Source organism: Apaloderma vittatum, unplaced genomic scaffold (assembly GCF_000703405.1).
Source record: "Apaloderma vittatum isolate BGI_N311 unplaced genomic scaffold, ASM70340v1 scaffold1904, whole genome shotgun sequence".
Classification (NCBI taxonomy): Eukaryota; Metazoa; Chordata; class Aves; order Trogoniformes; family Trogonidae; genus Apaloderma; species Apaloderma vittatum.
The window spans coordinates 12245-37406 of NW_009713023.1; the positions used below are offsets into that span (position 1 = coordinate 12245).

Below are 25162 nucleotides of genomic sequence, written 5' to 3' on the forward strand. Positions count from 1 at the left end.
AATCTGCTATTACAGTGCTATTGCCATAGGCCTTGCTGTTTAACTACTGAAAAGTTACAAAATATGGTAATCAAATCAAATAGGAGATATCAAAATTATTTAAACTCTGGGTGAAACTGTTCTATACTCTGATTCTTCAGTGTCAGTAACCTCAAATACCAGTAACCTCATCTGCTCTTGCTCCCGACAGTGGAAATAATTGTCCTTTCATGAACTTCTTGTATATTTACTCAAGAGGTCTCTTTCATTGTTAGGCTAATTATAGCGAGTTTGGCTTGAAAGAAAGAGACATGTAACCATGAACAAAACCCATCTCAAGCTTTCAATAGAGGAGGTTTCTGCTGGGTTGGAGAAGATGGTTAATGCCAAAACAAGTTTTCTCAGACAACCACTATGTGCTAAGATATTAGTTTGAGCAAGGGTAGTGGGTACAGAGCTCTAGCCTGGCATGGGCTGAGGCACTCTCTCTAGCCATTCTTTGCTCTCCTGCTGATGCCGTTGGGCTGGCGGCTTACCCAGTGTATGTTTTGGGTTTTGTTTCTACAACAGGACATCAGCAGTGCTTGTGCCTCTTCTGTGGCAAGGAAAGCAGGCAGCTCTGTGTCAAACAGAGAGCAGGAACTACTTTTAGCTAGCATCAGCTGCCAGGGGTGATTACTGGGGGACTCTTTCTTTCCAACCTCCCCAGTGGTATGTAAATAGTATTTTCTAAACCACCACTGTGGCCTTGATGCCCAAGGAAATTCCTGCCCGAGAAAGCTTTGGCAAAGTTTGTAAGGAGAGGTAGTACCCTGTATTATGACCAGCTGATGCAGCCAGGGAACCTTCAGTATTTATTTACTGAACGCTAGCAGCCCCTAGTGTTTACAACATATTTGTCTTTCTTTCTAAAAGTGGTACCAGAGCTGTTTGTTCAGAACAAAATATTGTTCATTTTTTTCCTTTCCTGAAGTAGAAGCATTTTCAACCTGTGTTATCACAGATCATAGGTTCAGATAGTTCATCCCTGGGAACAGAAAAAAGTGTGCTCCAGTTACCTTAGCAGCAAATATTTTGCTTCCAAAGAGAGGCCATTTCCGGGCCACTGTCAAATAAATTCGAATGCATTCTGGTGGAGAGCATCCCTGCAGCACCATCCACTTTGTCACCAGCCTGTCAGCCAGCTGCCTTTTAGAACCAAGACACAAGACAGCATTATTTACTAATGCCTTCCAAAGAAATGTAAGTAAAATTGTAACAGTTAATAAATGAAGCTTTAATTCCAAAAGGGCTGTTCTACAGCCCTACAGACAGGCCTGTTAGCTCTGACAGTTAGGAGAGTTCTACAACCAGAGTTTATTTTAGCATCTTCTCTACTTCCACAATTATTTTACTATTAGTAGTGCTGTACTGCCCAGGAATCTCAGTTGTTCAGTGGTGTATATATTAAACAACTACAAACACTCAGGCAGCTGTTAAAGTAAAATTCTGTCCAGCTTGTGTTCACATTCAATTACTTTCTCACCTTCATCTTAACTTGTCTGCATGGAGTTGCAATATGTATTAAGTGACTCTTGATTTGGCTCACCGGGAATGGTTTGGCAGCTATCTTGCTACATGCAGATGGAATTTGCTTCCAGAAGGAGGTAATTGTGTTAGTTCCACCACTGCATCCCTAAGTAGCTTTGGATCTGGTAGATGACCGTTCTTCCTTTTTAAAACGGTTAGAGCTGAGATCTGTGGCAGCAACTGAATTCTGTACTCGAGATCTCTGCATTGTCTGTGAGAATTTCCAAGTCAGAACATCAAGTAGCCCTACCAAAATACGTCCTACCAGAATTACTGCATGGCCTGAAGCAGCCCATATGTACTGGCTTCATGGCTCGTTGCAAATGTTAGGCATCTGCATTCAATTAACACTTGGGGGAAGGGTAGAACAAAAAAATGCAGAAACAGAATTAATCTTAGGCTTCACGTAGAGCTTGTTCAAACTGAGACACCTAATTTGGAAGTGAAAGGCTTAAACTTGTCCAGGGGAAAATGAGTTGGCGATTTGGCTCTTTTTATATTCATTAACTTTTATTTTATTTTCCTCACGCTTGTGTTTCGTTTAAATACTTACATCAAATAATCTTGGCAGGGCTCCTTAAAACTTCTTAAATGTAAAGACAGAATTTTGTGAGTAAAATCTACTTTCAGTGCAAAGTAAAATCCTAATTATTTACCTGAGCTGTTCAGGAGTAATGTATTGCTTGTAGCGTTTGGGGTAGAATTTATCTAAGACCTGGTGGAGAAGATGCTGCATTTTCGATTGTGATGTTCCCCCAGGACTTGAAGATCCCAATCGATCCAAATCCCCATATTCCACCTAAGACAACATTACAGTTTATAGTGCAACAGAACCGTGGGGGGTTAGGACAGTAGAACATTCCATGAATTCCCATACTGATAACTACTGTGTTTATTAGTCATGCAAAAAGACACCATCAGGCAGGGGAATTTTTTCTATAGCATTTACCACAGTAAACGTAACAGAGCAACCACTGAGGAAATAACTGCCCAAGAAATTCTTTACTGATTTAAGAAGCAAAACAAGGTCTCAACCAGCTACTTGTTGCAGGGAGACACTTCTGTATAACTGCCAAGCTTTTGGGGTTTGTTTTCAATTGGCCAATTAAAACAACAGCATATTTGTATATAGTTTGGATGACGCTCCCAGCTTCTTCTTCTCAGTTTACATTGCTTTAACAAATCCAACAATCAGTTTCAGCTCAGTAAGAAATTATTTTCCTGGTTATTGTGCCCACAACCCATACTGTGCGTTTTATGTGGCAAAATGCTAAATACAAGCCAAGAGGTCTAACGGAGGATGCTACACGATGTTCTTCCTAAGTAAGAGGCTATGGCAGTGCAACAGGGAATGTTTTTACTATTAATAGAATTTTAGTAGGGATACTATCTCCAGATCTCTACTAAGGAACTAACTGGAACAGCTCTAGGGATAATCCAGCCTCACTGGGTTTTCCCATATTTTTCTTCAGAAGGAAAGGGAAGATGCTCCTATAGCAGATTTCCCTACAGCAAAAGGTGTTCTAACAACATATGTATGCTGGTATAGTGTGTTTGGCATGGTACATCTCTGACTGCGTGTCTGATGAGAAAAAACACTTTTGATGTAAAAGATAGCTGCTTAGTCAAAGACTTTTAGTTCACAGCTGAAGTCCCTGAAGGACAAAAAGGGTAGCCATACTCACCTGAGCCATCAGAGCCACCATTTCCAGAGCTAGTTCCTTATTAACAGGAAACCTTCCATTGACTATTTCATTGCTGACTTGGAAGGCCAGCAGCAACCGCTCACGGTCTGTCTCGCCTTTGGCCTGGCTCCGAAAATAGAGCCTAAAAAGTAGAGAGGATTGTGAAGGTAAAAAGATGTGAACTGGAAGTAGAGGTGAGTAAAAATAAAAGCATCTTGTTTATTTTTTTTTTTTATCTCGCCTACTCCAAAGTGAGTAGAGGTACTGCAGAGGTACTAGACAGAGATTTGGAAGCTGAGGTGCTTCTCTTATGATCTAGAGTTGGGCAAGAGTGCTGAGATCATGGTTTCTAGCTTTGGAAGATATTTGAATTCTGTAAGCCAAACACTTCAAGACAGTGAAGCCTTATTAAACACAGGTAAAGCAGTGTCCATCCATCCCCATCAAGCACAGACAAGCAATATTTAAGATATGGCCTTCTCTGCTTATTACAGAACTACTGCTCTACATGTACAAACTTCTGCATGGCAGCCTTGTAGACTTGTTAGTTTCACCAACTTTATTTTGACCACTTATACTGATATTGCTAGAAAAAAGTCTTCAGTTTGCTCCACCAGGGAACAAGAGACTCAATTAACAGGTGTTATTTCAAAATTTGGAGAAGCAGTCTTGCAAAGAGAAGCTTCCTACTGTTTTTCCCTTCACACTTGCAACTTCCTGGACTGATGTAGCAGGATGACTAACAAGCGTTGAAGACATCAACTTGGGGGATGCTTCCCAGAACCATTCCCCATGCACAACAATTTACAGCTCACACCAAGTCACGTATTAATTTAAAGCTGCATCTATGACTATATGTTTCACAATACTACACAAGTTATTAATTCCAGTGGATCAGTTTGTTTATTTTTATATCACTTTAATCTTAAACACCACCATTACGACCATATTGACCTTACACATGTCTTATCAGAGTCCTCGGTGTTAGAACAGCCCAACCTTGGAAAGACTTTGCTGTCCAGTCTAAGCACATTCCAGCCTAAAAAAATAATACTGCAAAGTTTCACTCCTGGAACAAATACTGCCTTCTAGGTCAAAAGCAGTAACTTCTGCTTCCACCTCTGTTATATCAACTAACAAAGTTAACAGAATTTTGTTTCAACATTACAGACAATAAAACCTTCATGAGTTCAATATGAAACGTTGTCTCTTTTTGGTGTTGGAGTGGCCTTTGTTTGGCCTGCAAAGGGGAGTCACATGCAGAAAGCCGTTCCCTGTGCTCACACACAGCTCTCCATTCACTGCGACTCAGAATTCCTGTCTGTATCATAAATGATGAACTTGTTCCAGGTTTTGGGTTAGATCTTTGTCTCATACTTCCTTTTTCTACCATCCCTCATCATCTGCCTTCTAACGTTTCTTTCCTTATGAAGTATGAGCGCTGCCACTACATGTCTCTTCTACAGCTCATGCAATTTAGAACATTGTTCTATCTTTTTCATATTTGTGTTTCCCCACTTAATTGCAAGTTTCAGCATATTCCTTTTCACTGGTGGTTTTTTTCCCTCAGGTCTACCTTCCTCTCACCTAACACACATTATTTAATTAAGTTTTAAGATCTAGGCAAATGAAAGTGTGCCAAGTACATCTTACTGTGCTACAGCTAGTTCTTAGCTAATTTTAGTTTATTCTGCTATTGAAAAGTGTTTTGGGTTTTACCTCTAGGACATATACCCTCTTTTATACCACACACAACAATCATCACATCTTATGTAGGTTTTGAACATATCTTAGCAAAAATAGTTTTGGCACTAAAAGTACTATAAATTACTGGACATCTACAAGGATATCCACCGTCCAGAAGCGTTTAACTAACAGGAGTATTGAGGCAAACCAGTGAAGCATGGTACCTGTTCTTATAGGTCAACTTCACAATTCTTGTGCCACCTTCATACTTTCCCGGATGCAATTCTTTTAAGGCTTGTTCCCATTTAGAAATGACATCACAGATCTTAAAAAAAAATATCATGGAGAGAGGAGAGACAAACTGAAGTGAAGTGTATAGTCAAGGCTTGAGGGAAAAAAGCATTGCGGAAAATAGAAGAAGAAACACACTGGATCAGCGTAAACATAGTGAAAAGTGACAAAACAATTCCTTTTCCTATTACACAGTAGTATGTTAAAATTAAAACGTCCCACTTGAAAACTCCAGTTCTAATCTGCAGGGGAACACATGTAAGTGAATTCTGGTCTGGTAGCAACTCTGTGGCTATGTCTACCTTAGCAAGTCGCAAAGCCCAGGAGGGGTGGGTCTGCACAGCTGTTGCTCAGACCCTGTGCCCACACTATGTGAGGTTCAAAGAGTTTTCCTTTGGACTAGCTTTTAGTCGGATCAAATGGCCTGAAAGCCCACTACTATGTTAGATCACATCTTCCAGTTCACATTTCACATAAAAAGAATCCATTTCATGCTTCCTAAGGTTGCTACTTAATGTGAATCAAAGCATGGTTAATAGGAATGACTGGCAAGTTTGCTTCAGAAGTGCCCTCCTGAGCCAAACTAAAGCACAAACATACCCTCGAAACAGCAGCTGCCATCACACGCGGCTAAACCAAACTCTTGGATATGAATAGGGACATTTGGTCCTAGACTCCAACTTAGTAACTCAGGCATAGTTTTAGTAATAGCATGGTTAATTTCACTGGTTCTGTTCAGCTCTACTTGGTTATTCCAGTCCTCTTAAAAGTGGCTTAACAAAGCCTCCTACTGCTCTTTTGATAGCATCTCAATAAAAGGAATGTGAACGTAAGAAGCCACATGAAATACATAATCAGATATCCTAATCCTCTGTTAAGAAGCTACTGAGATTGCCTTGACAAGTAAATAATAACCAGTTAATAACCAGTAAAAGTGATACCTTTGATTGTCTCAAGCTCTTTCAGTTGCTCTAATATCTCTCCAATGATGGTTCAATTACCAAAAAACCTCCAGATTATCTGATCTATATCAGGCCATGAAAGGTAAGCCTATAGTTTGGCACTGTCATAGTTTTCTATTCAGAACATCTAATTAAAAGTTGTTGGTATCTTCTCCCTCCCACGGCCCAATGTGAAATTCTACGCTGTGGAAAACTGAATGTTTATGTTCCTTAGAGTTATCATGACCTTTTCAAAGCTGCCACTACCACTATTCCTCCATCAGTGCTGTACAACAAATTGTTCTCCCAGATTTGTACCAAAATCTGATGTGTCTCATTTGTGGCAACTAGCCTGCTCACTTCAGGTAGTCATCCAGCTGCAGCATGAGTAAAGATGTCCATATGAAACACACAGTTGTTAATACTTTCTCTGCTGTCCTTTTCCCTTGATCTGAGGCGCTGCTCTCCTTTTTTTAAAGTGAAGGGATACTCAGTAGAGCTTTCCCCTCCACCAGTACACTCATCAACAATGAAAGTCCAAGTTATCTGGAGACAGCAAGGAGATAACAGATGGGATTTATATAAACATATGAAGATACTCACAGCCTAGCAGTAGTAGAGAGGGGAAAAAAAAATACCTTCATGTTGCCCTGTAGACAATGTTCCAAATTCCTGCCAGAAGGATCATCTGTGAACAGAGAAAAGCCCATGTGGGATGGCTTCCTCATTCCTGTCTCCTGGTTCAGCCGCTGGATGAATTCATCAACTGTTGAGGAACCATCAAAACCTACAACCTGCAATGAAAAAGGGAGTTAATTGAAGATAACTTTCAAGAAACGTGGCATTGATGGGTATCACAACTAATGAAGCCTGGTTTCCCATAGGTTGTTGTCTCGGGATTGGCTGCCAGCTTCAGTGACAACACTTGCATATTGTCTGCTTTCACATGGCACTCTTTCTTGCACTGAGACACTTCTGACATCTCTCCCTTTTCCCCATCTACCTTTTCTTTTAAGACCTGTAGAGCCAGGGTTGGATTCTTTTCATTTTCTCAGGAAAATGGCAAGGATGAGAAATAGCATCTATCTCCCAGTATCTGATATGTACAAACATAGGGTGCCACCCACCCACGTGAAGGAGGCAGGTTATGGTGCAGTCCTCTAGCGCCCAGAAGAACGGCAGCTGCGGTGGCTCACCTGGTAGGTTCCGTTCATGAAGTGCACTGGGATGCTGAAGGGGAGTGAGTGGTGGTAGGGATTTCTCAGCAGGATGGACACAATCTCCATCCGGGAGGGCTTGGCTTCCCGCTCTCCCGTTTGCACAGTGCGGTCTACTGATCTCTGGCAGTAGATGGCATACTTGCCTATTTCACTCCTAGGGGAAGAGGTGGAGATAAGCCACAAACATTTACATGCCCTGTCCTCTTCCTTTTCCCACGCCATGACAAAGCTTTCTTCCCTCAGGCATAGATACATCTCTGTGCAAATATCACAGCTCTTCCCAACAGACCAACAGCTCAAGTGAAAAGCTATAACGTGAACCTGAACTTCAAGGGTCTCTGAAACTATAGTAGACGATGGACTTGCCAGGAAGCGCAAGAGCGTTCCTTGCTCCGAGATGGACTGGACCTAGCATGGGAATATCCTCTTCCGTATCCCCTTGCCATCATAGTGTGCACTAAACCACGACCAGTTTACCCTCAAACTTGCTGTCATGCCAATGGAATTTAATTACTATCATGTGAAGTTCTGATAAGTATTAATAAGAAGTTGTAATGCATTAGTCTCACTTATGAGATTATATAAAATATCAATTTACAAGGTTATACAAATCATAACTTTCCACATATTAATCCCATCTGCCATCAGCATGTAAGATTATTTTTTTTTTAAGTGATAGGAAGATTACAGGGATTTCCTTTGCAATAACAGGAGACTTTTAGCTCGAGTCCCAAGATGAACTTAGTCTGAGTATTTGAATATGAATATTTGTGTGAAATTAAATCACTCTTTTACCTATGTCTTAGTAATGGTGTATTGTCGCAACAGACAACTACATGTCTCTGGCTGTGACCTCCCCCTAAGGACACAGTGAGCTATGTAGACCAGATCACCATGGAAACAAAGAAAGAGCACAGCATGAACACTGGAGAACAACTTACTGCTGTTACAGTCAATCTTGCACTGTTTTCTTATAGCAGAATATGTTATACACCAAAGAGGTAACAGAAAACAGTACTAGCCTATACTCCAAGGTTGTTATTTTTTCCTAACTTTTTATGGTTCCCCGAGATGTTCTCTGTCTTACTTTTGCTGTTAGTTCACCTGCTAACCTGGCAGCAGGATGTAATCACTTAAAATTCTATTATTTCATTCTATATAATTACTTTGGTCTGTCTTTCTATCAATAAAGTAGCTGCAGCCGCAAAAAGCTCCCTGTGTAGATCCAGTTTAATCTGCAGGAAGTTTTGCTAGTATAGGTCACTCAGTTTTGTGAACTAGCTTAATGTAAGTGACAAATTAATGTGAATGACTGAAGAGGGACAGCTTGATACTATCGGGAACCTTCTGTCTTCTCCCTCCACTTATTTTTGCAGATGTGAGTTATAAAATTGCCTTCATCTTTCTGCGCAGCAGATGAAAAAGGCAATCAGCTTAGCAGGACAAAATGCTGTAGCAGTCTTTACCTGGGTTCTGCATGTCGCTGCAAGTGCTGCTTGATGTACCAGAGGAAGTGATGTTGGGGCAGGAATAGAGGAGCACACAAAGCCAGGAGCTGCCAGCACTGCCAACATAAAACTGGACATCATTCCCGTTCTGTACTTCTTGCCTGTTGTCTTTCAGAGAATACTGCAGCCCAACTGTTGGGTGGTGCCCAGTGCTTTTGGACTGACCGATTTGAGTCGTGTAGTTCAAGATGCTTCAAAGGGAAGTGATGGTCAGAGGACAGACTGCTCTTCAGTACCTCAACCTGGGCTCTACGAAGAGGTGTTCTAAACAACTGGCCACTTCTGAAAATTCTGACCAGTGCAGCCAGAGCTTATTCAATGATTAAGAGTTAAATTAATACTTTTTTCCTACTTGTAGCTGCAAACCATAACATGGAATACACTGGGGAATTTTGTTTCAACGTAGATCCATTATTCTTCAACCAGATTTTATTTTCTCATTTGAGCTGGGACTGCTACAATCAAGTATGTAGATTCATGCTGTAACTTATTTGATTTACCCAACAATTCTAGTGCAAAAATCTGATGTCATGCTTAATAGTAATATTCACAATTTGCATGTTGTTGATTAACTAAAATGGAAAGCAAAATTAATACCATGTGATAATTATAGCTAGGAACACGAGCCGTGAATTTTGATTCTGAATATGGTCTGAATAGACCATTTGCAGCTGGTGAATGGCTAAATTCAAACTAAAATTTATTTTGCACGTAGTTATATTCTCAATGATTTCTTTTTCACACATCAGGGCTGAGATCTTCTTTCCAGCAGCACACCTTTAGCATTAGCACAATTCTACGAGAACCAATCCCATTGCTAATTATTAAAAACATGGTATTAAATAGAAAGTATTTGCGAAGTGGAAGTGACAAGACGAGCTGACCTGAATGACTGAGTGGTTTTGGGGTTGTCGGCAGCTGGTCTGTTTAACGAGCTGACAGTAAATTTCATTCTGCAGCTCGGTGTGCGTCAAGCAGACCTGCAGTGCTGTCTGGGCAAGTGACACGTGGTAATCAATAGAGGGCGCCTCCACAGGGACGTTGATGAACAGCTGACAGGACTGTAAAAGGGTGGGAGTTAGTTGATGCCATGAATACAGCGACTTCTCTGGTTCTTTCCAGGCCAGGTTCCCCAGATGTGTTACAGACAATGAATGAATTCTTCTCAATAACCTTGAGAGCAAGTTAAGTCCTATTCCTCCCGCTTTAGTTGTGGCAACCAGAAAATTCACTCAACCTCCCCCAGCCTAAGGAGCAAACAAGTCAACAAGAGAATCAAGGGGAAAAATGTGCTTCCTGCTTTCTATGCCTGTGCTTTACCTTCCTAAGTCCGTCCAGTTTTACTGTTGATTTTACAGTTGTGTGGACTGCAAGAAGCAAATTTCCAATAGCTTCACCATTGGTCTTACTGACACAAGTGAATTTGCCAGCAAGTTGTTTCTGTTTCCTTCAATCCAACTAACAGAGAGGAAAGAGGAAAATAAAGTTAACTCTGAAGCATAAAGCCATTGGGAGATACGGCTCCTAAACCCAAATTCCCTACACAGTAAATTAAACTTCCAGAGAATAAATGACACCTAACATCTGACTGTCCCATTGTAATTAAATGACCCAGCAGGCCTCTCTAAAGCAACCAATGGCCACAGCAAATCTTGTGACAAACAACACAACCGCAAAATGTTGTTGCCCCAACAACAGGACAAAATAACTGAAAACCATGCAATGTCTCTTTAAATACCTTAAAAAGTTTCAGAGCCTCAGTCTGTAAAGCCTCTGAGGGCAGAGTGGTGAGAGATGTGTGCAGCCCATCTTTACTGTAGCACAACATAGGATGTTTCCACAGGGGAGAATCTGAGGTAGTAGATGGGCAAAAAGTTGCAGTGTCAGTAACAGAAGAAAGAGAATAGTGTCCACGTTGAGAAGCAGCACTGCACTAGGCAACATTTATCTTTGGTGTCACTTCACCAAAGGTTAAGGTTAGGCTTGATGATCTTGAAGGTCTCTTCCAACCAAAACTGTTCTATGGTTCATTGATTTCAGCAGGGTCTGCCATGTTAACACGTTTGAGAACATGATGCATAAACATACAAGAATAAGCAAGTGTCAGAAATTAGGAGGAACAGACAAGCATGGATGCATGTGTGAGTGTTTTTATGTACAGAGGAACAGATGTGAGTATTTAGAGGGGAGAGCGGGTGTTCATATGGCCAAGATTCCCAGGAAGGAAAATCAGGACCAACATTAACGGAAACACTTAAAGCTCCAGTACTTTATTTTAATCTGAATTACCATTACAGATGTGTTGATAAACGATGCGACAATGTGAGGGCCTTGTCTAGTTTCACTGCAACGCCTGTATCCTTTCTGGACTGTTACTGTGGAACTAGGGGAGACGGACACTATACCATACACTGTTCTGCTAAGAACCCTTCCCTCACCTTTGGCTGGATTAAAACTGGGAATTGAAATTACCCTTCCTTCCGCTTTGCTACCATGGAAAAAAGTCTGTGGTTTGTACTTACTAGGGTCTCCCTCTGCATCCAATAATTTTCCAATGAGCTGTTCGTACGATGTCCCCACTGTGGCGTTACTGCTACCAGCTGCTACGGTCAGATGGTACAGCCAGGTGTTCTAGACATAAGGATGAGAACAACATGGGTCACTTCAGACCTTGTTTTCTACAAACGAGTTCAATCTGTTTGTCTTGTTTGTTCACCAACGCCAAGAGGACTCTAGCTCTCCAAAGAGACTGTCTTTTGTACCTTCTCCTGTTTTGTGCGAATGAGTAAGTATGTGGGACTCTGGTCCTGCGGGTGAATCACCAGTGTACAGTGGGATGAAAGAAGTCCTCCACCAGCAGCTTCATAATCTTCGTCAGAGTCACAGGAGCGGTCTACTTCTTGCACTTTGGATTCACGCACAGGCAGATGCCCTAAGGGACACTAAGGAGGGGAAACAGGTTACATAAGTGCAGCTACTCTCCCATTATGGACAGGGAACACTGAGAAAGAAAACCCAAATCAAAATATTAGCAGTTCAGTAAAAAGTAAAGAAGAAACTATAGGAATTATATAGTTTTGCATTTCTATAGAATCTCTTTCATCAGCTAAAGTACTTACAGTCTCACTACTTTTATTATCTTGGGAGAGCATCTACATGTCAGAATGAAAATCTGTAATTAAAACTATAGTCTGTCCCATAAGGTATGGTTTTCTTTCCATTTGACCTGTCAGCTGTGTTTAAATCATTGCTTTTGCAAGGCAGGATGTGCTTTGTGATAGTCAGTTGCTCAGTATCTCAAGCCACTGTTTTCTGATCCTGGTCAGACTTTCTGCTTGCTACTGGAAAATAAGTACTTTTAAAATTACATAAGCAGGAAGATTCGGACAAACAGAGGCTATCTGCTGTGCTAACTGCAGGTCAGCCCCAAGTATGAGTCATGGTATTCCCTGATACTCTAAAACTCGGGTTTTGACATCATCAAGACAAAGTAATGGAGCATTGGGCCAAGTTCCAGAAATGGGAATGCATTAAATTAATTAAATGACCTCCTTCTTCCCATATTGTTACTGCTACTCATTTTCACGATAGTATGCAGGATATAGCAGCTGCTGTCTAAAAGTCTGCTCTAAAGCTTTCAGAAGACCAAATGGAGAAAGCGAGAAACAAGATATACAGCAATCTGAGGAAAAGCAATCACTCGCCTTTTAAGTATTTTGTTATTTTAGCTTTAAAAAAAATAATCAGAAAATATTGATTCTCTTAGAGGAGCAGATGCTGTTAGAAAAGTAGAACAAAGTAAGAGCTTGAAGCATGAGACACCAAAGCAGTAAAAGCAAAGAAAGCTTCAGAAGAAATGGGAAAGGAGGGTTCAGGAACAAAAGAGGAAAAGGAATTACCTTATCTTCATGATTTCGATAGTAGTAGAAAGTTTTTCCAATCAGTGCACACCAGACCAGCTTAGAGTGACCATGCTTGACCTGTAAGGAAGACAAAGAATATTTGTTTTTAACATCAACAGTGTTGTTAGAACAATTTTCTATGATTTCAATTTTAAATTCAACTCTCCCTTAAAACTTTGCATAGATTATTTGTTCTATACTATCCTGAAACACATTATTAAGAATAACCTTTTAAAGACTATTAAAACAAATAATTTCATTTCAGCAGGAAAAGACTGGTCAACATGCATTCTAGGGAGCTGTTTCCTATTGCAGATGAACAAGCTTCAGATGCAGGTTGTCTTTAGCCATCTTCAGATGCTGACCAGAATTACATTTAAAAAACATACTAGTAACTTGTTATGCAAAACTAATCTATGGAAATGACATAAAGCATAAGAATTTTAAGCCACTGTACTTTGTACTAATGCACATGCTGCCTATCACAATGGAAATAAATGTTACCAGTACAAACCATTTCTTTGAAACTCTCCTGTATCACCAGGTTAAGATCAATTAAATGTGACATTTAACAGTGTTCCCTCTGGGGATTTTTTGTTTGTTTAGGTTGCTTTGTGTGGTTTTTTTTCTTACTATAATATTCTGTGAATTCTGTTGAAGAAAAGCATAAATAAGCTAGATATTTGTTATTATTTACTATTTGACAAAGTCACTATCTCTCAGTAGCCCTGTTTGTCCTATTCCTTATAATTTACACACATGTGCCTCTCTGAAATACAGAGATCTACTGCCCCTTTTCCTTCTTTCCCCACTCTTCAAGGGAGTATTAAACTACTAATTTCTTGCTGATGTTTACTGTGCAAACCAAAACACTGTCAATATCAATTTAAACTGATTAAAGTAAGAAATAGTATTTTACCTTGGTGAGCCAACCTTTCACAGTAGGTTTAGCATCACTATGAGGAACACCAACAGAACTGGTGACCTGCACTCTCAGGATACTCTGTAGGACATGAATCCATTCCTCTAGGATGTTGGGAGAGTCTGCTGTCAGGAAGTAGGTTCTCTTTTCTGTCATGAGCTGGAAGGAAAAGGAGTGAGGAATCTTTTCTTCAGCTACTGAGTTTCATTATCCCATATAAATTTTTTTGGTGGTTCAGGAGGGACTTTTCAGAGGTAAGAAAATTGTGCTAACCCTCAAAGCCCAAGGGAATGAACTGAATCAAATTCTCACAAGCTCTCTTTCTGTTTCTGTTGGATATTGTGGCTTTGACTCCCCTCTCATCCTTTCTTGTTTTTCAGTGCTGTTGCTATTTTTCATTTTAAAGACAACTACATCAACTTTTTTTTTTTTGCATTAAACTTTATTTATTGCATTCTGCATTCAATAGCTTGTGACTCAGAGAGGAAAGATCCTATGAATATAATAGTACTAGGCCTTAGCAACTTCAGTTCCATAAGCGCAGAAGATAGTTCAGGCAGACTATGAGAGAAACTTTAATGCTGCCTTTATAAAGAAGTCTTCTAACAACAATGACTTAAAACTGAACCCATGATGGGCTAACTTCTAATACCTTGGAGGTCAAATTCTAATAGGAATCCAACACTTCAGATGTTTCTTCAGATCCTCCAGACATGTCAAGTCAGGCTAGAGATCTTGTGAGAGGAGTGTCTCAGAAAGAGGAGATCCTAGGTACTAAGAACCACCTTTCCCTGCACATTTCAAGCTCTCAGTTCTAACTTCAGAAAAGGAAAGTGTTATGGTGTAAAATAAAACAAAAACAAAGCAGAACTTCTTTCAGTTTCCAAAAGCTGTATCTGGGTTACAATTTAGCTCTTTCCCCATTATTTATTAAACTGCCGGGCTTGTGCCAGGAAACACAAGGGACAGATAAACTTGGCTTATACCAATTAAAACATAAAGTGACATTCATCCTGAAATAAGTACTCCCCATCCAGCCACTGAGTGTGTGGTTATCTGCAGGCTGAAAAAGCAATGCTTACCTGGAATGTTTGGGACCCTTCACCTCTGACAATTTGGCAGGAGGAATTCAGCTCCATCTGCCCTTGTGGTTTGCGGATAACGTCACTCTGAGGAAAGTAAGACAAACAACCTTTTCAGTAGGAAAAAAACCCCCTCAGATGGGCCTTGGAGTACTTAAATACAGAATAATATGCATGGACAGGTTGGAGTCTGCATTCATGAGCTGAAAAGTTTGGCTGAAGGTTGCCAGGTTGAATGAGACAGTGTAACCCCATTGCAATGATGAAGCAAGAGTCTCCTCAGTAATGGCAGACAACATAAAAAGGGTAATGGCAACAAATAGTGTCTTACAAAGTTCATATTGGACATTAGGGGGAAAAAACCAGTAGGCAAAAAAACGCCTAAATAAATCCTTTTGCACCGGCAAGGCAATACAACACCAAACAGATACCCGAGGTAGTGGCTGAATTTCCACCTTTGGAAGTTTTTAGGATTCAACTAGACAAAGCTATAGGCGGTTTGATCTACAGCTGGTGACAGTCCTTCTTCAATGTGTCAGTTGGACTAGGGTCTTCCAGATATCCCTTCCAACTGGTCTAAATTCTGCATATTTATGAAATTATTTTATTTATATGTGTCTATTTATGATTTGTTGGTGAGTTCCGATTCATAAACCTAGTACCAGAGATAAATATGTATTGTGCCTTGAGGTGTATTTTTGTCCTGTCAGAAAATGACAACAACTGAAAGAAACAAAAGCGCAGAAAATAAACCTTCTAAATATTCCTGACTCGTAAGCAAGATATGTATATACATAGAAATGCTGAGTAATTACACAGGTATGGAGAAATTGCTGTGTCTAGAAGAAAAAAGTATGGAAGGTGAATATCTCTAAATACAATTCTCTGTAATGTAGCTAGGTACAGCAGAATAATAAAGGTCAACATATATGTATTTTATTGTATGCACAATTTTGAGTGCATATGGCTAGAATTTTTGAAATAATTTAAGTTTGTTTGAAAAGGTTTTGATCTGTAAAAAGTATTAGGAAAGGCCTGAGTGCACAAACATGCTCTCTCAATACTGAGTTTCACTGATCACTGTAAGATTGCACTTTTTTCATTTTTACCATAGTTTTCTAATACTTCCATGTGCATGTGGGAGAGTGAAAAAAATGAAAGAACTGAGCTTTCTTCCTCAGAGATGCATATACTGACTGATGAGTAGGTATCTATGCCCTCCTGGTATTGTACTTTATTTTTCCTTTATTTTCATCTTAAACATGACCAAAGTTGGACCACGGCATATGTTCTGCTTTTCGCTATCAGTACAAAGTTAACCAGTAGGTGTCAAGCTTCTGTCCTTGTTAAGAACCTTTCATCTCCTGGAAGCTGCCACCACGAACAGCTTCCTTGCCTAAGCAGACACCCATGGCTGAACCTGTGGCTCAGACATGAAGTTTTTGGTAGGACTTCGTGGGTGAAGCTTGCCCATGGCTATCTGCTTTGCTGGTGGTATGAGCCTGGAACCGGTTCTGCAGCCAGCCAGCCCCTGATACAGGAGTAAACGTATCTCAGTGACTCACCGGAGACTTGTAGTACATGATCTGTCTGTTTCTTAGAACAAACCATCGTCTCTTCCACATCTTCACCTGGCTGCCCATTTTCAGCAAGTAACCTGATTTCTCCATGGGCTCCTGGAGGGCAAAGAGCAAGTCGAGAGGAGGTTATCTTGCACCTCTCAAAACCTAGATGAAAAGTCCTGAAATTGAGCTCAGACATTTGCCATATTTCCCTCATTTTCCACTTTACTCTGCCTGATGGGAGTAGCAGCCATCCAAGGTCCTGCTCAACTTGGAGAGAGAGTCCTGGACTACCCGCGTAGCTGCAAATAACACATTGTGTTGTCTGTTGAAGCATCACTTTGCAGGGGATAACTCAATACATTGTAGTTATGCCCTTTCTCTTTCAAAGCCAAGACTCTGTTTGCTTCCCTTCACAACTGTGAGGTAACAAGACTTACAGGGCAGACTCCACCATCTGTGGAATAGGAAGACGTTCGCTGCAGCTTATGTTCAGGCTCTGAATAGTCACCATCCAAGGAGCAGGCATCAGGAGGGATGGCGTAGTCACTCTCAGAGCTCAGTGAGGACATAGATGCACCTATTCAAAATAAATCAAAGAATGAGAATCATGGCTAGACAGAAGCAAACACTGATTACTGTACACTCAAGGATGCACATAAGTTTTTGAGTTAATCATTATGGGTTTTTTGTTCAAGAAGAACAAATCAGACCAGACTTCAGAAACTCAAACCCCACTAACCAAACTTGTCAGACCTTTTTTTTTTTTTTTTCCTAGGAACACAAGTAGTGAGAAGTGAGTTTTGGATACTGACAGTGAAATAAATTTGTTGCTGAACAAACAGAGGTAAAAAATTACTAAAAAAATTTTTTTTAAATCATCAGACTTGTTATCTAAAGCATAGATATGCTGTTTTTAGCTTGAAAACATCCATTACAAAGCCTCAGGCCCCTCTCAGCCAAAGAAAAGGAAAGGGTCCCTCATCAGCAATGGGGCTTTGCTTTCTGTGAATCTTCCACCACCAGTCCATGGCAGTGCACAGACACATAAGCTAAAGCATCACAACAGAAGATAGGACTACATGAAATAGGATTTTATTTTATTGACTATTGTAACAAAAATTCCACTCAAGGATCCAGTGTAACCTTCCCAGCTCTTAAAACTGTGTTAGCCAGGACCCAAACTACCTAATGCCTCTAAAAGACAGGAAAGATTTGCTTATTGGTCAAGAAATTATCAGAGTGACAGAGATAAAAAATACCAGTGACAGAGAAAAAAAACATTTCCTTTAATGTGTCAGTACTAGTTTGCTTAAAAGGAGAAGCCACAGAAAATGTACAGATGGCTTCACTGGATATATGATGAATTTGGGAGATCAATCCTTCCCACAATCTTAGTTTGACAATTGCCTGGATGGAAATCTACCAGCTGTAAAAACCCATCTAAGAGGACATGTTTCTGTTGAGTAGCTGTAGATATCTGCACAAATTCTGGGAGAGCTCCATATTAGCATCACCAAGGCTGAGCATTTGCGTGTCACTGACAATGCTCTTCAGGACACCTTGCTCAGGACAGAGTTCATGCTTCTCAGTAGCAATACTCCCACTTTACCTCTCTTCACTGCACGAGGGCTGCCCGGTATGCTAGCTTTCCTGTTCTCGGAGCCAGCAGTAGAGGTCCTGAAGCTGGCGTGGGAGCCACAGTCATCATCAGAGCCTGAAGACTCATCTAAGAAAGGCACGTTGCTGATCTGTGTGGCTTTCTGGAAAACAGACCTGTACAGTCAATGTGGAAGGGAAGAGCTTCCCCAGGACAATTCGTGTTCAGTAAGGAGACAAAGCCATCAATGCAGGCCCTTCATTTTCACACTGCCTTGCCCACTGCTGTCCCAGGGCTCCTCATTTCCTCCCTTTCTAGTCTGGGAACTTCCAAGCTGGATTCTCTACTCTGGTCTGTTTGGGTCTCCTCTAGTTACAGCTTCTTGCTGTCCCTGTGCTTCCCCATTAACTCTCGAGAGCCCTCTTCCATGTCATTCTCTAGGCTACACACACCACCTTCCTTAGGTTTCTACAGTCTCATAGTGCACACTGCAGCTTCCTGGACCACAGCTTGCTGCAACGTTCTATATTCCTAAATACAGTTATGATCTGCTACTCCTTCTACCTTCTTTTAGTGTCCAGTATTTCCCAGTAATGTCTAATTTTCTTTCCTTCACTGCACAGCATCATCTTGTTCTCTCCCATATTACTAGAAGCCCTGGATCATGCTTTTCATAACAGGAAACATGAAGTGACTCCTTACCCCCTTCAGTGTAGTGTAGACTGGCACTGTGACATTTCTGTAGATGAGACAGGTAAACGGCCCAGAAGTCGAACATGAGAAATTGGAAACTGGGAAAATACAGACAGAGAGCAAGAGAGAAAATCATACAAACCAGTGAAAATGAGGAGGTTTTAATGGAGAGGTACATGTATGCATGTAAGAACTTACGTAACCTCTCAGAGCATCAAATACTGGAGGACTGCCATCCTGGACAGTTGGGCCTCTGAAAAGCCAGGGGATGTGTCATTGATTACATACAACTCCCAGAGACAGCTACAACGCTCTCTCCGTTTGGCCTGTAAGATACCTTACCCGCTCCCCATGGCACACTGGCAATCTGGCATACCGTATCCTAACAGGTACAAGCCCTATCAGGGGAAGGTCACTGTGAATTGCAAGATTAAAAGCAGGCCACAAACATGCAGAGGCAGAACAGCATCGGATAGTGATGGAGGAGGTAACGGACTCCCTGAAAGTGTCACTGAACGCAGGGGCTCAAATAGATCAGCACCAATGATCCCCGAAAGCAGATGCATCCTCCTCCCTTCCTTTCTTTATCATGACTATCTGCATAATCAAATTTACTTTGACAGTAGACAAAGAAATGAAGAAATGTAAAGAGCCAGAAGCTCAGGTCCCATAGTGTTACTGCAAATTCCCTCTAAGATGGATCTTGTCTAGAACTTACACCAGCTAGAAGCATCATTCACAGTGGCCACTTCAGACAACCTCATGCCAGACTTGGCCACAGCATAGATTCGACTCTCCTGGAACAATAATACCAAGAACAGCAAGGGTTAGACAAAAACGTGACTCCTGCAAAAAGAAATGCTCATGTCACAGAATCACATCACAATCACACCTGTGGGCAAGAAGGAGGAGCCCTCTAAGAAAGATTGCTCTGTCCCACCAGATGTTGTGTGAATGACCGTCACTGGAAATGTGCATCTGTGTGCAATTCCCTGAATCGCAACAGACTTGGCCTATAAATGCTACAGAGGTGGTACCCACAGACTGAAACACCTACATGCAATTAGCAATAAATTACTATATCCTAGCTTGGAAAAAGCTGGTTTTTTCCACTCTGTGATCAAAGCATTAAGTGAAGCAAGAACAGCCCTAGAACAGGACAGTTTACTGAGTCACCACCCGCAAAGGATTCCCATTCTCTGATAAGGGAATGAAAGAAATGCCTGGAATGATGTCGATAAGCCTGTCTCTGCTATAACACTACATAGAGCTTTTAGTTCAAAGAGTCTCCAAATGCTTCACAAATTGATAAAAATTCCAAAGGGAGAACTCAAACCTGTAAGTAAATGCGATGTTATGACTAAGACATCAACTGGTCTAAAACGGATACAAATCAAAGCTAGGAATGCTCCTGCTGCTCCTTAAAACATACACCCAATCACTATCAGATAACACACATAATGCATGTACCTGAAAGCACCTAAGACTGCAGAGTCAAGCACACAAACAAAAAAAAAATTAGAGGATAAGTATTTTCTGTACATATAGGCATCGGGATTTAGTCTCTAACAAAATACCATGTGCAGGTTTTTTCCCAGATAGTTGCTACTCAGGGCACGTAATGGATGTTTCTTACTGATTAAGCTGCTCTTTAATATTCTATTCATGCTTTAATGTTTGATATATCTAAATTTGCCCTACTTGGATACACTTACTCTACTCTGACCTGAAGATGAAGTAATGGATTTTTCATGTGGTGTTCCTGACTATAATTCTGCAATACATCCTAAGTATTAATAAAAAAAATTTACAAAAACCCTGGGAGGGACATTAAGAGGTGCTATCACTGTCTTCCAGAACTCAGACACAGGTTTTCTGAAGTATCCAATATCTTCAGAGTACCCATTTCAAGATGCCCAAGACCTGACTTTTTGAGAATTTAGCATCATATATTTTATGGAAAAAAACTGAACATAGTTGCAGCAGAGAAGTGCTTAGTGCTTCTCTAATCAAATTTACTTGCCAAACTCATGTTAGACATTCAGAAGATGTGTGTGGAGCTCTTGATCACCTGTGAAAAATTTAGCTTAAGGAATGAGAAGGACCTTACATGGGAACTCTAGATCAGACAGAGGAATAATAGCCAACCTCTGAGACATACTTTCCTTCTTCCAAGCTAGCACATTGTTCATGATATCTTCCTGACTTGTGCAGCAAATAAAACAGACATCCTGAAAAACTGCAGTTCCTTTTACTACACCGTCCAGCTTCATCTCCAGCACAGTTCCATACTACAGACTGAATGAAAAGAGATTCCCATGGAAAAGCAGCTGTTATTATACTGGGTTTTAAATTGGTATCACAAAGGACACAGCCAAAGATCACAACTAACACTTAGTTTTCTTTAAAAAAATATTAATAGTGAGTGCTTGACTCGGCACCTTCAACAAATCACCTGTTTGCATATGCCTTTAACAAAGCAAACTGAAAATAATGGAATTATCTCTTTTGATACTACACTGGTTTCCACCAAGTGTGTCAGTGAGATTGACACATTAGCAAACAATCCAACCATCTGAACTAACAGGCAACTGAAAGAGGTAATAACAAACTTCTCTCTCACATGAAGTAAGCAATAGGACACGTATATTCACTTCAAACATTGGTTTTCACAAAATTTTCACAGAAGTATACCATGAGATAGGAATGCTGAGATCTAATCCACGTGTCTATTCTAGTATTCATGGCTTTTTCTGACTCTGACACTATCTGGTCTGGTGCATTCACTTGCAGTTATGACTCACTTTTCTATCTTAAACACACGACTACAGAACTAAGGATTAACTTCTGATGATCTACAACGCAGCACCTCCTGACTTTCACTTTTATTCTTATGTTTCTGGAACACTATTTTGTTCCATAGATTCTGTGTTTTCTTCCCCTTAGAGAGAGAAAAGCAAAAAAAACCAACAGAACACATCAGTAGACCCAGCATGCCCCATGATCTGGAACTGTCAGACTAGGTGGCTAAGAAATGTGACTGATGTCCAGAATTGCTTTTGACTAAGAGCTGTTGTAGCCTGACTACTGGGCACTACTCAGAGCCAAGGAGCACTTCTCAGACTGCTGTCCCCACATTTCTTACCCATGATGGGAATCTGTGCAACGGTGGCGTGGGAGGTTTACCTCCTGGGTCAAGTACAGCAGCCTCAGAACTCACAACTTCTTTATGCCCTGAAGATAAGCGGTCATCTTCCTCACATGTTCCAGCTTCTTCCCTCACTGGCCCACGTTCTGTCTCCATCTTCTCCAGTACACCATCGTCATCAATGTCAGTCTCCTTCACTTGCCCCTGGCAGACTGGAGAGCCTGTTATGGGCTGGAAGGTGCCAGCCTCTAAGCTCATTACACGATGGAAAGAATTAGTCCCTGGCTGTGGTTGGCTGTAATGTCTCTTGGCTAGTTGGATACTGTCTCTCGGCATATTGGGAGTTCGTATTTTTGGAAAGGTCATACTACTGCCAAGGCCACGATCCCTTCCTGGACAGAAGGGATGGGCTGTAACAGCCGATGTTGACACAACCAGGGGTGGCTCAGCAGTTTGGAGATGACCCTCAAGCATGCTCATTATTTCTCCGGAGGAAGAAGGGTCCAGCCGGTGGGAATGGAACCTGGCACTCAGATCATCAGAGAAGCTGGTCCTGTCCAAAGCCACTTGTTGTAAGGTGCTCACAGCACTACAGTTTTCTTCCAAAGATGACTGGAAAGTCAAAGCCTCAAGAATTCTTGTGGTCTCCGCTGGAGGGTCCAGTGATGTGGGATCAGAGCACCCCAACCTGTGTTCAGAACTCACAGCTGGGAATACATCTTTCTCTGTCGAGAGATTCCAGCTTGACGGGTCACACATAAGGTTCAGTGCACTCTGCGAAAGCAGAGATTTATCCTCTCCATCCTCAGTATAGGTCTCGTTGGCAAGGACTATGTTTGCTGTAGAGAGGAGGTGTTTTGTAGGTCCTGTCCGGCACACTTGTCTGAAACTAGGTGCAAGGAGCAAAGATTTCTGGTTTGTCTTCTCATCAAGAGAGGCCTGTGATGTTCTGGGCTTCAGAGAATTACAGTTCCAAAGAGATTCAAAGGGAGGAATGCTGGTCATATCTAGAATGGAGGAAAACATACAGTCAGGGCATTCAAATGCTTTACTGTCTAAAACGCTAGTATAAGTTGATCGGGTCAGTTGTATTTCAATAGCACCCCGGCCTGGAAAGGATATGGTTGGGCACCGCTGTAACAGAAGTGCCATGTACTTATAATCGAGAATAATACAGAAAAGAGGAATAGGAAAGGATTAATTGCTGATTTGTAAAAAGTGGAATTAAGGGGTGCCTAATGAAATTATCAGGCAGTGCGTTTGAAATTTACACAAGGAAGTGTTATTTCTTCAGACAAAAAGAGGAAATAGAATGCTGTGGTGTAAAAAAGATAGGCCAGAAAAAGTAATTTATCAGTAGTGCAAATAACAGTTCAGACAGAAGTTCTGGCCCAGGAATTTCCTAAAACATCGACAGCAGAAGCTGGAAGAGTACACGGACAGAAGGACAGCTCTACTTGCAATATTTTCTATACCCTTTCCCGAAATAGTCACAACCAACCAGTAGATAGGATACTGGCCTAGGCAAGCTTTCAGTCTAACCTCAGTCTGGCAGTTTTTACTCTTACCTACCCACAACTATGTCTCTTTTTTAAAAACAGCTATTGGAAAGAAATGCACCTATCCACACAGTATTTCATCAAAAACCATCACACAATATTTTGTCAAAAACCATCTAAGTGGCCAGAACACTGCTTAGCATGGCTTTTGACTTCAGTGGACCTACAGTGATTTAAGCCTTCACATAAGCTTTCATAGCTCCTCCCATTCCCAGGGACTAGATGAAGCTTCCAGTATGTGTAGACCTTCTTAACCATCACACCAATCAGTGAGGTCACCCTCTTTTCAAGAGTTTCCCTAGAGATTTTTGCTGTACTTTTCTGTTATATGACCCAAGCAGTGCTTTTTGTCAATGAACTTTATAAGTTATTTACACATTCTTCCTCTAAAAATTTCCTTAGGTTTTTTTTCCCTCTGTACCTTTAGCTGCTATATTAGAAGATGACATAAAAGATAGATCGTAGATTGCCTCCTGTTCTTTGTCTATTTAGTACCTATCCTTCATAATTCTCTTACTTTCCTCCTTTCCACAATTACTAGGTTTAAAGACTTTCTCAGTTCTACAGGTTCTGTTGAATAGTAGCTTTGGGGTATGAGAAAGTGTGGATAAAACTTTGAGTAGCAGTGGATATTACTTATGATTTTGATTGACCTTAGCATTTATATATTGCCTGCCTGAAAGAGAGCCAAGTCATAAGATGCTTTGGAAATTGCATAAATATTCGTATCTTTTCAGCTTCTTAGATATGACAGAAGATGAAGCACAGGAAGCTGTAACTATTAGCATGGCAAGCAAGAAGAAATTTGTCTCTCTGCAGCAGCCTCTGACTTCAGCCTGGCACAGTGAGACTAGTGGGGGATAAGAGGAGAGGGCAGAGCTGTTTACTGTCCAGAGAGTCGAGATCCAGGGAACACTTAATACCAGATTATTAACGCAGCTTACCAGCCATTCTCTTTTTGCAAACAGCCAGGGCCAGAGGGGATGAGAAAAACCCAGTCATAAAGCATTTAGCTAGCAACGTAGTAGGATTTAGAAGGAATTTTGCCCTACTCCCTTGCTGTGGAGTGACAGGAATGTCGAAAAGACTCCTGCAGAAAAGAAATGCCCCCTGCATGCCCAGTGAAGTTCTGGAAACTAGCTCATCTTACCCTAATCAAACTATGTTCATTGAAAAAAAAAAACCACCAAAACCAAAACCCAAACCAAAACACAAACAGAAACCACAAACCAGGAAGAAAATGAATAGTTAAGAGAAAATTTTCTCATCAAAATGTATCATGATGAAAGGTGTCGATTGCAAGCCCTGGAGACCAAATTCTCCATCTATCTACCAAACAAGAACCACAAAAGCACAAGCAATGTAAGCAGCTTTTTCCAACCCAACCTGAGAGCACACAGGAACCCAGCCTACAAAGGCAGACCAGACAGCTGCTGCCTTGGCCCACACAGTCCTCAGTTACCCAGCTCACATGTCAGCAGAGGTTTGGTGGGGATGACGATAATTTGCATGCGGAGGTAAAGTGAAACACCTCTAGGACTTCTACCCTGCACCACTGAAGTGATCAGAGAGATCTGAAATGTAGTTCAAAGACTGCTTCTAATTCAGGAGCTCAGTGGCTTATTTTAACGGCAAAAACAGACTCTAAAACACAGGAGTCTGTGTTCGATCGCTAGTGGGAAGTCAATTAAGAGTTTAAGGCAGGTAAACAATGTCATTCCCCTCTTAAAAATGGACCCACTGAGGAAAATAGCGATTCTACTGCTTGCTTACTGTCACAAGTGCTAATGTCCGACAAAGTTAAGAATACAACCC

At 41.0% G+C, this 25162-nt stretch overlaps 1 protein-coding gene across 1 annotated transcript in view; it reads right to left on the minus strand.

The window, feature by feature from the left end:
- Positions 1-25162, minus strand: part of PLEKHH1 (pleckstrin homology domain containing, family H (with MyTH4 domain) member 1) — a 40885-nt gene that overhangs the window by 1896 nt on the left and 13827 nt on the right. Inside the window, exons 6-25 of the mRNA XM_009868183.1 lie at positions 21786-22795; positions 19359-19437; positions 18650-18738; positions 17960-18110; positions 16788-16927; positions 16351-16461; positions 14786-14872; positions 13701-13862; positions 12779-12859; positions 11642-11821; positions 11402-11510; positions 10618-10730; positions 9764-9940; positions 8838-8935; positions 7348-7525; positions 6790-6945; positions 5144-5244; positions 3234-3375; positions 2205-2347; positions 1038-1167 (exon numbers count right to left, since the gene is read on the minus strand). Coding sequence (XP_009866485.1) covers positions 1038-1167; positions 2205-2347; positions 3234-3375; positions 5144-5244; positions 6790-6945; positions 7348-7525; positions 8838-8935; positions 9764-9940; positions 10618-10730; positions 11402-11510; positions 11642-11821; positions 12779-12859; positions 13701-13862; positions 14786-14872; positions 16351-16461; positions 16788-16927; positions 17960-18110; positions 18650-18738; positions 19359-19437; positions 21786-22795 — 3437 coding nt within the window. The remainder of the gene's footprint in view (positions 1-1037; positions 1168-2204; positions 2348-3233; positions 3376-5143; positions 5245-6789; positions 6946-7347; positions 7526-8837; positions 8936-9763; positions 9941-10617; positions 10731-11401; positions 11511-11641; positions 11822-12778; positions 12860-13700; positions 13863-14785; positions 14873-16350; positions 16462-16787; positions 16928-17959; positions 18111-18649; positions 18739-19358; positions 19438-21785; positions 22796-25162) is intronic.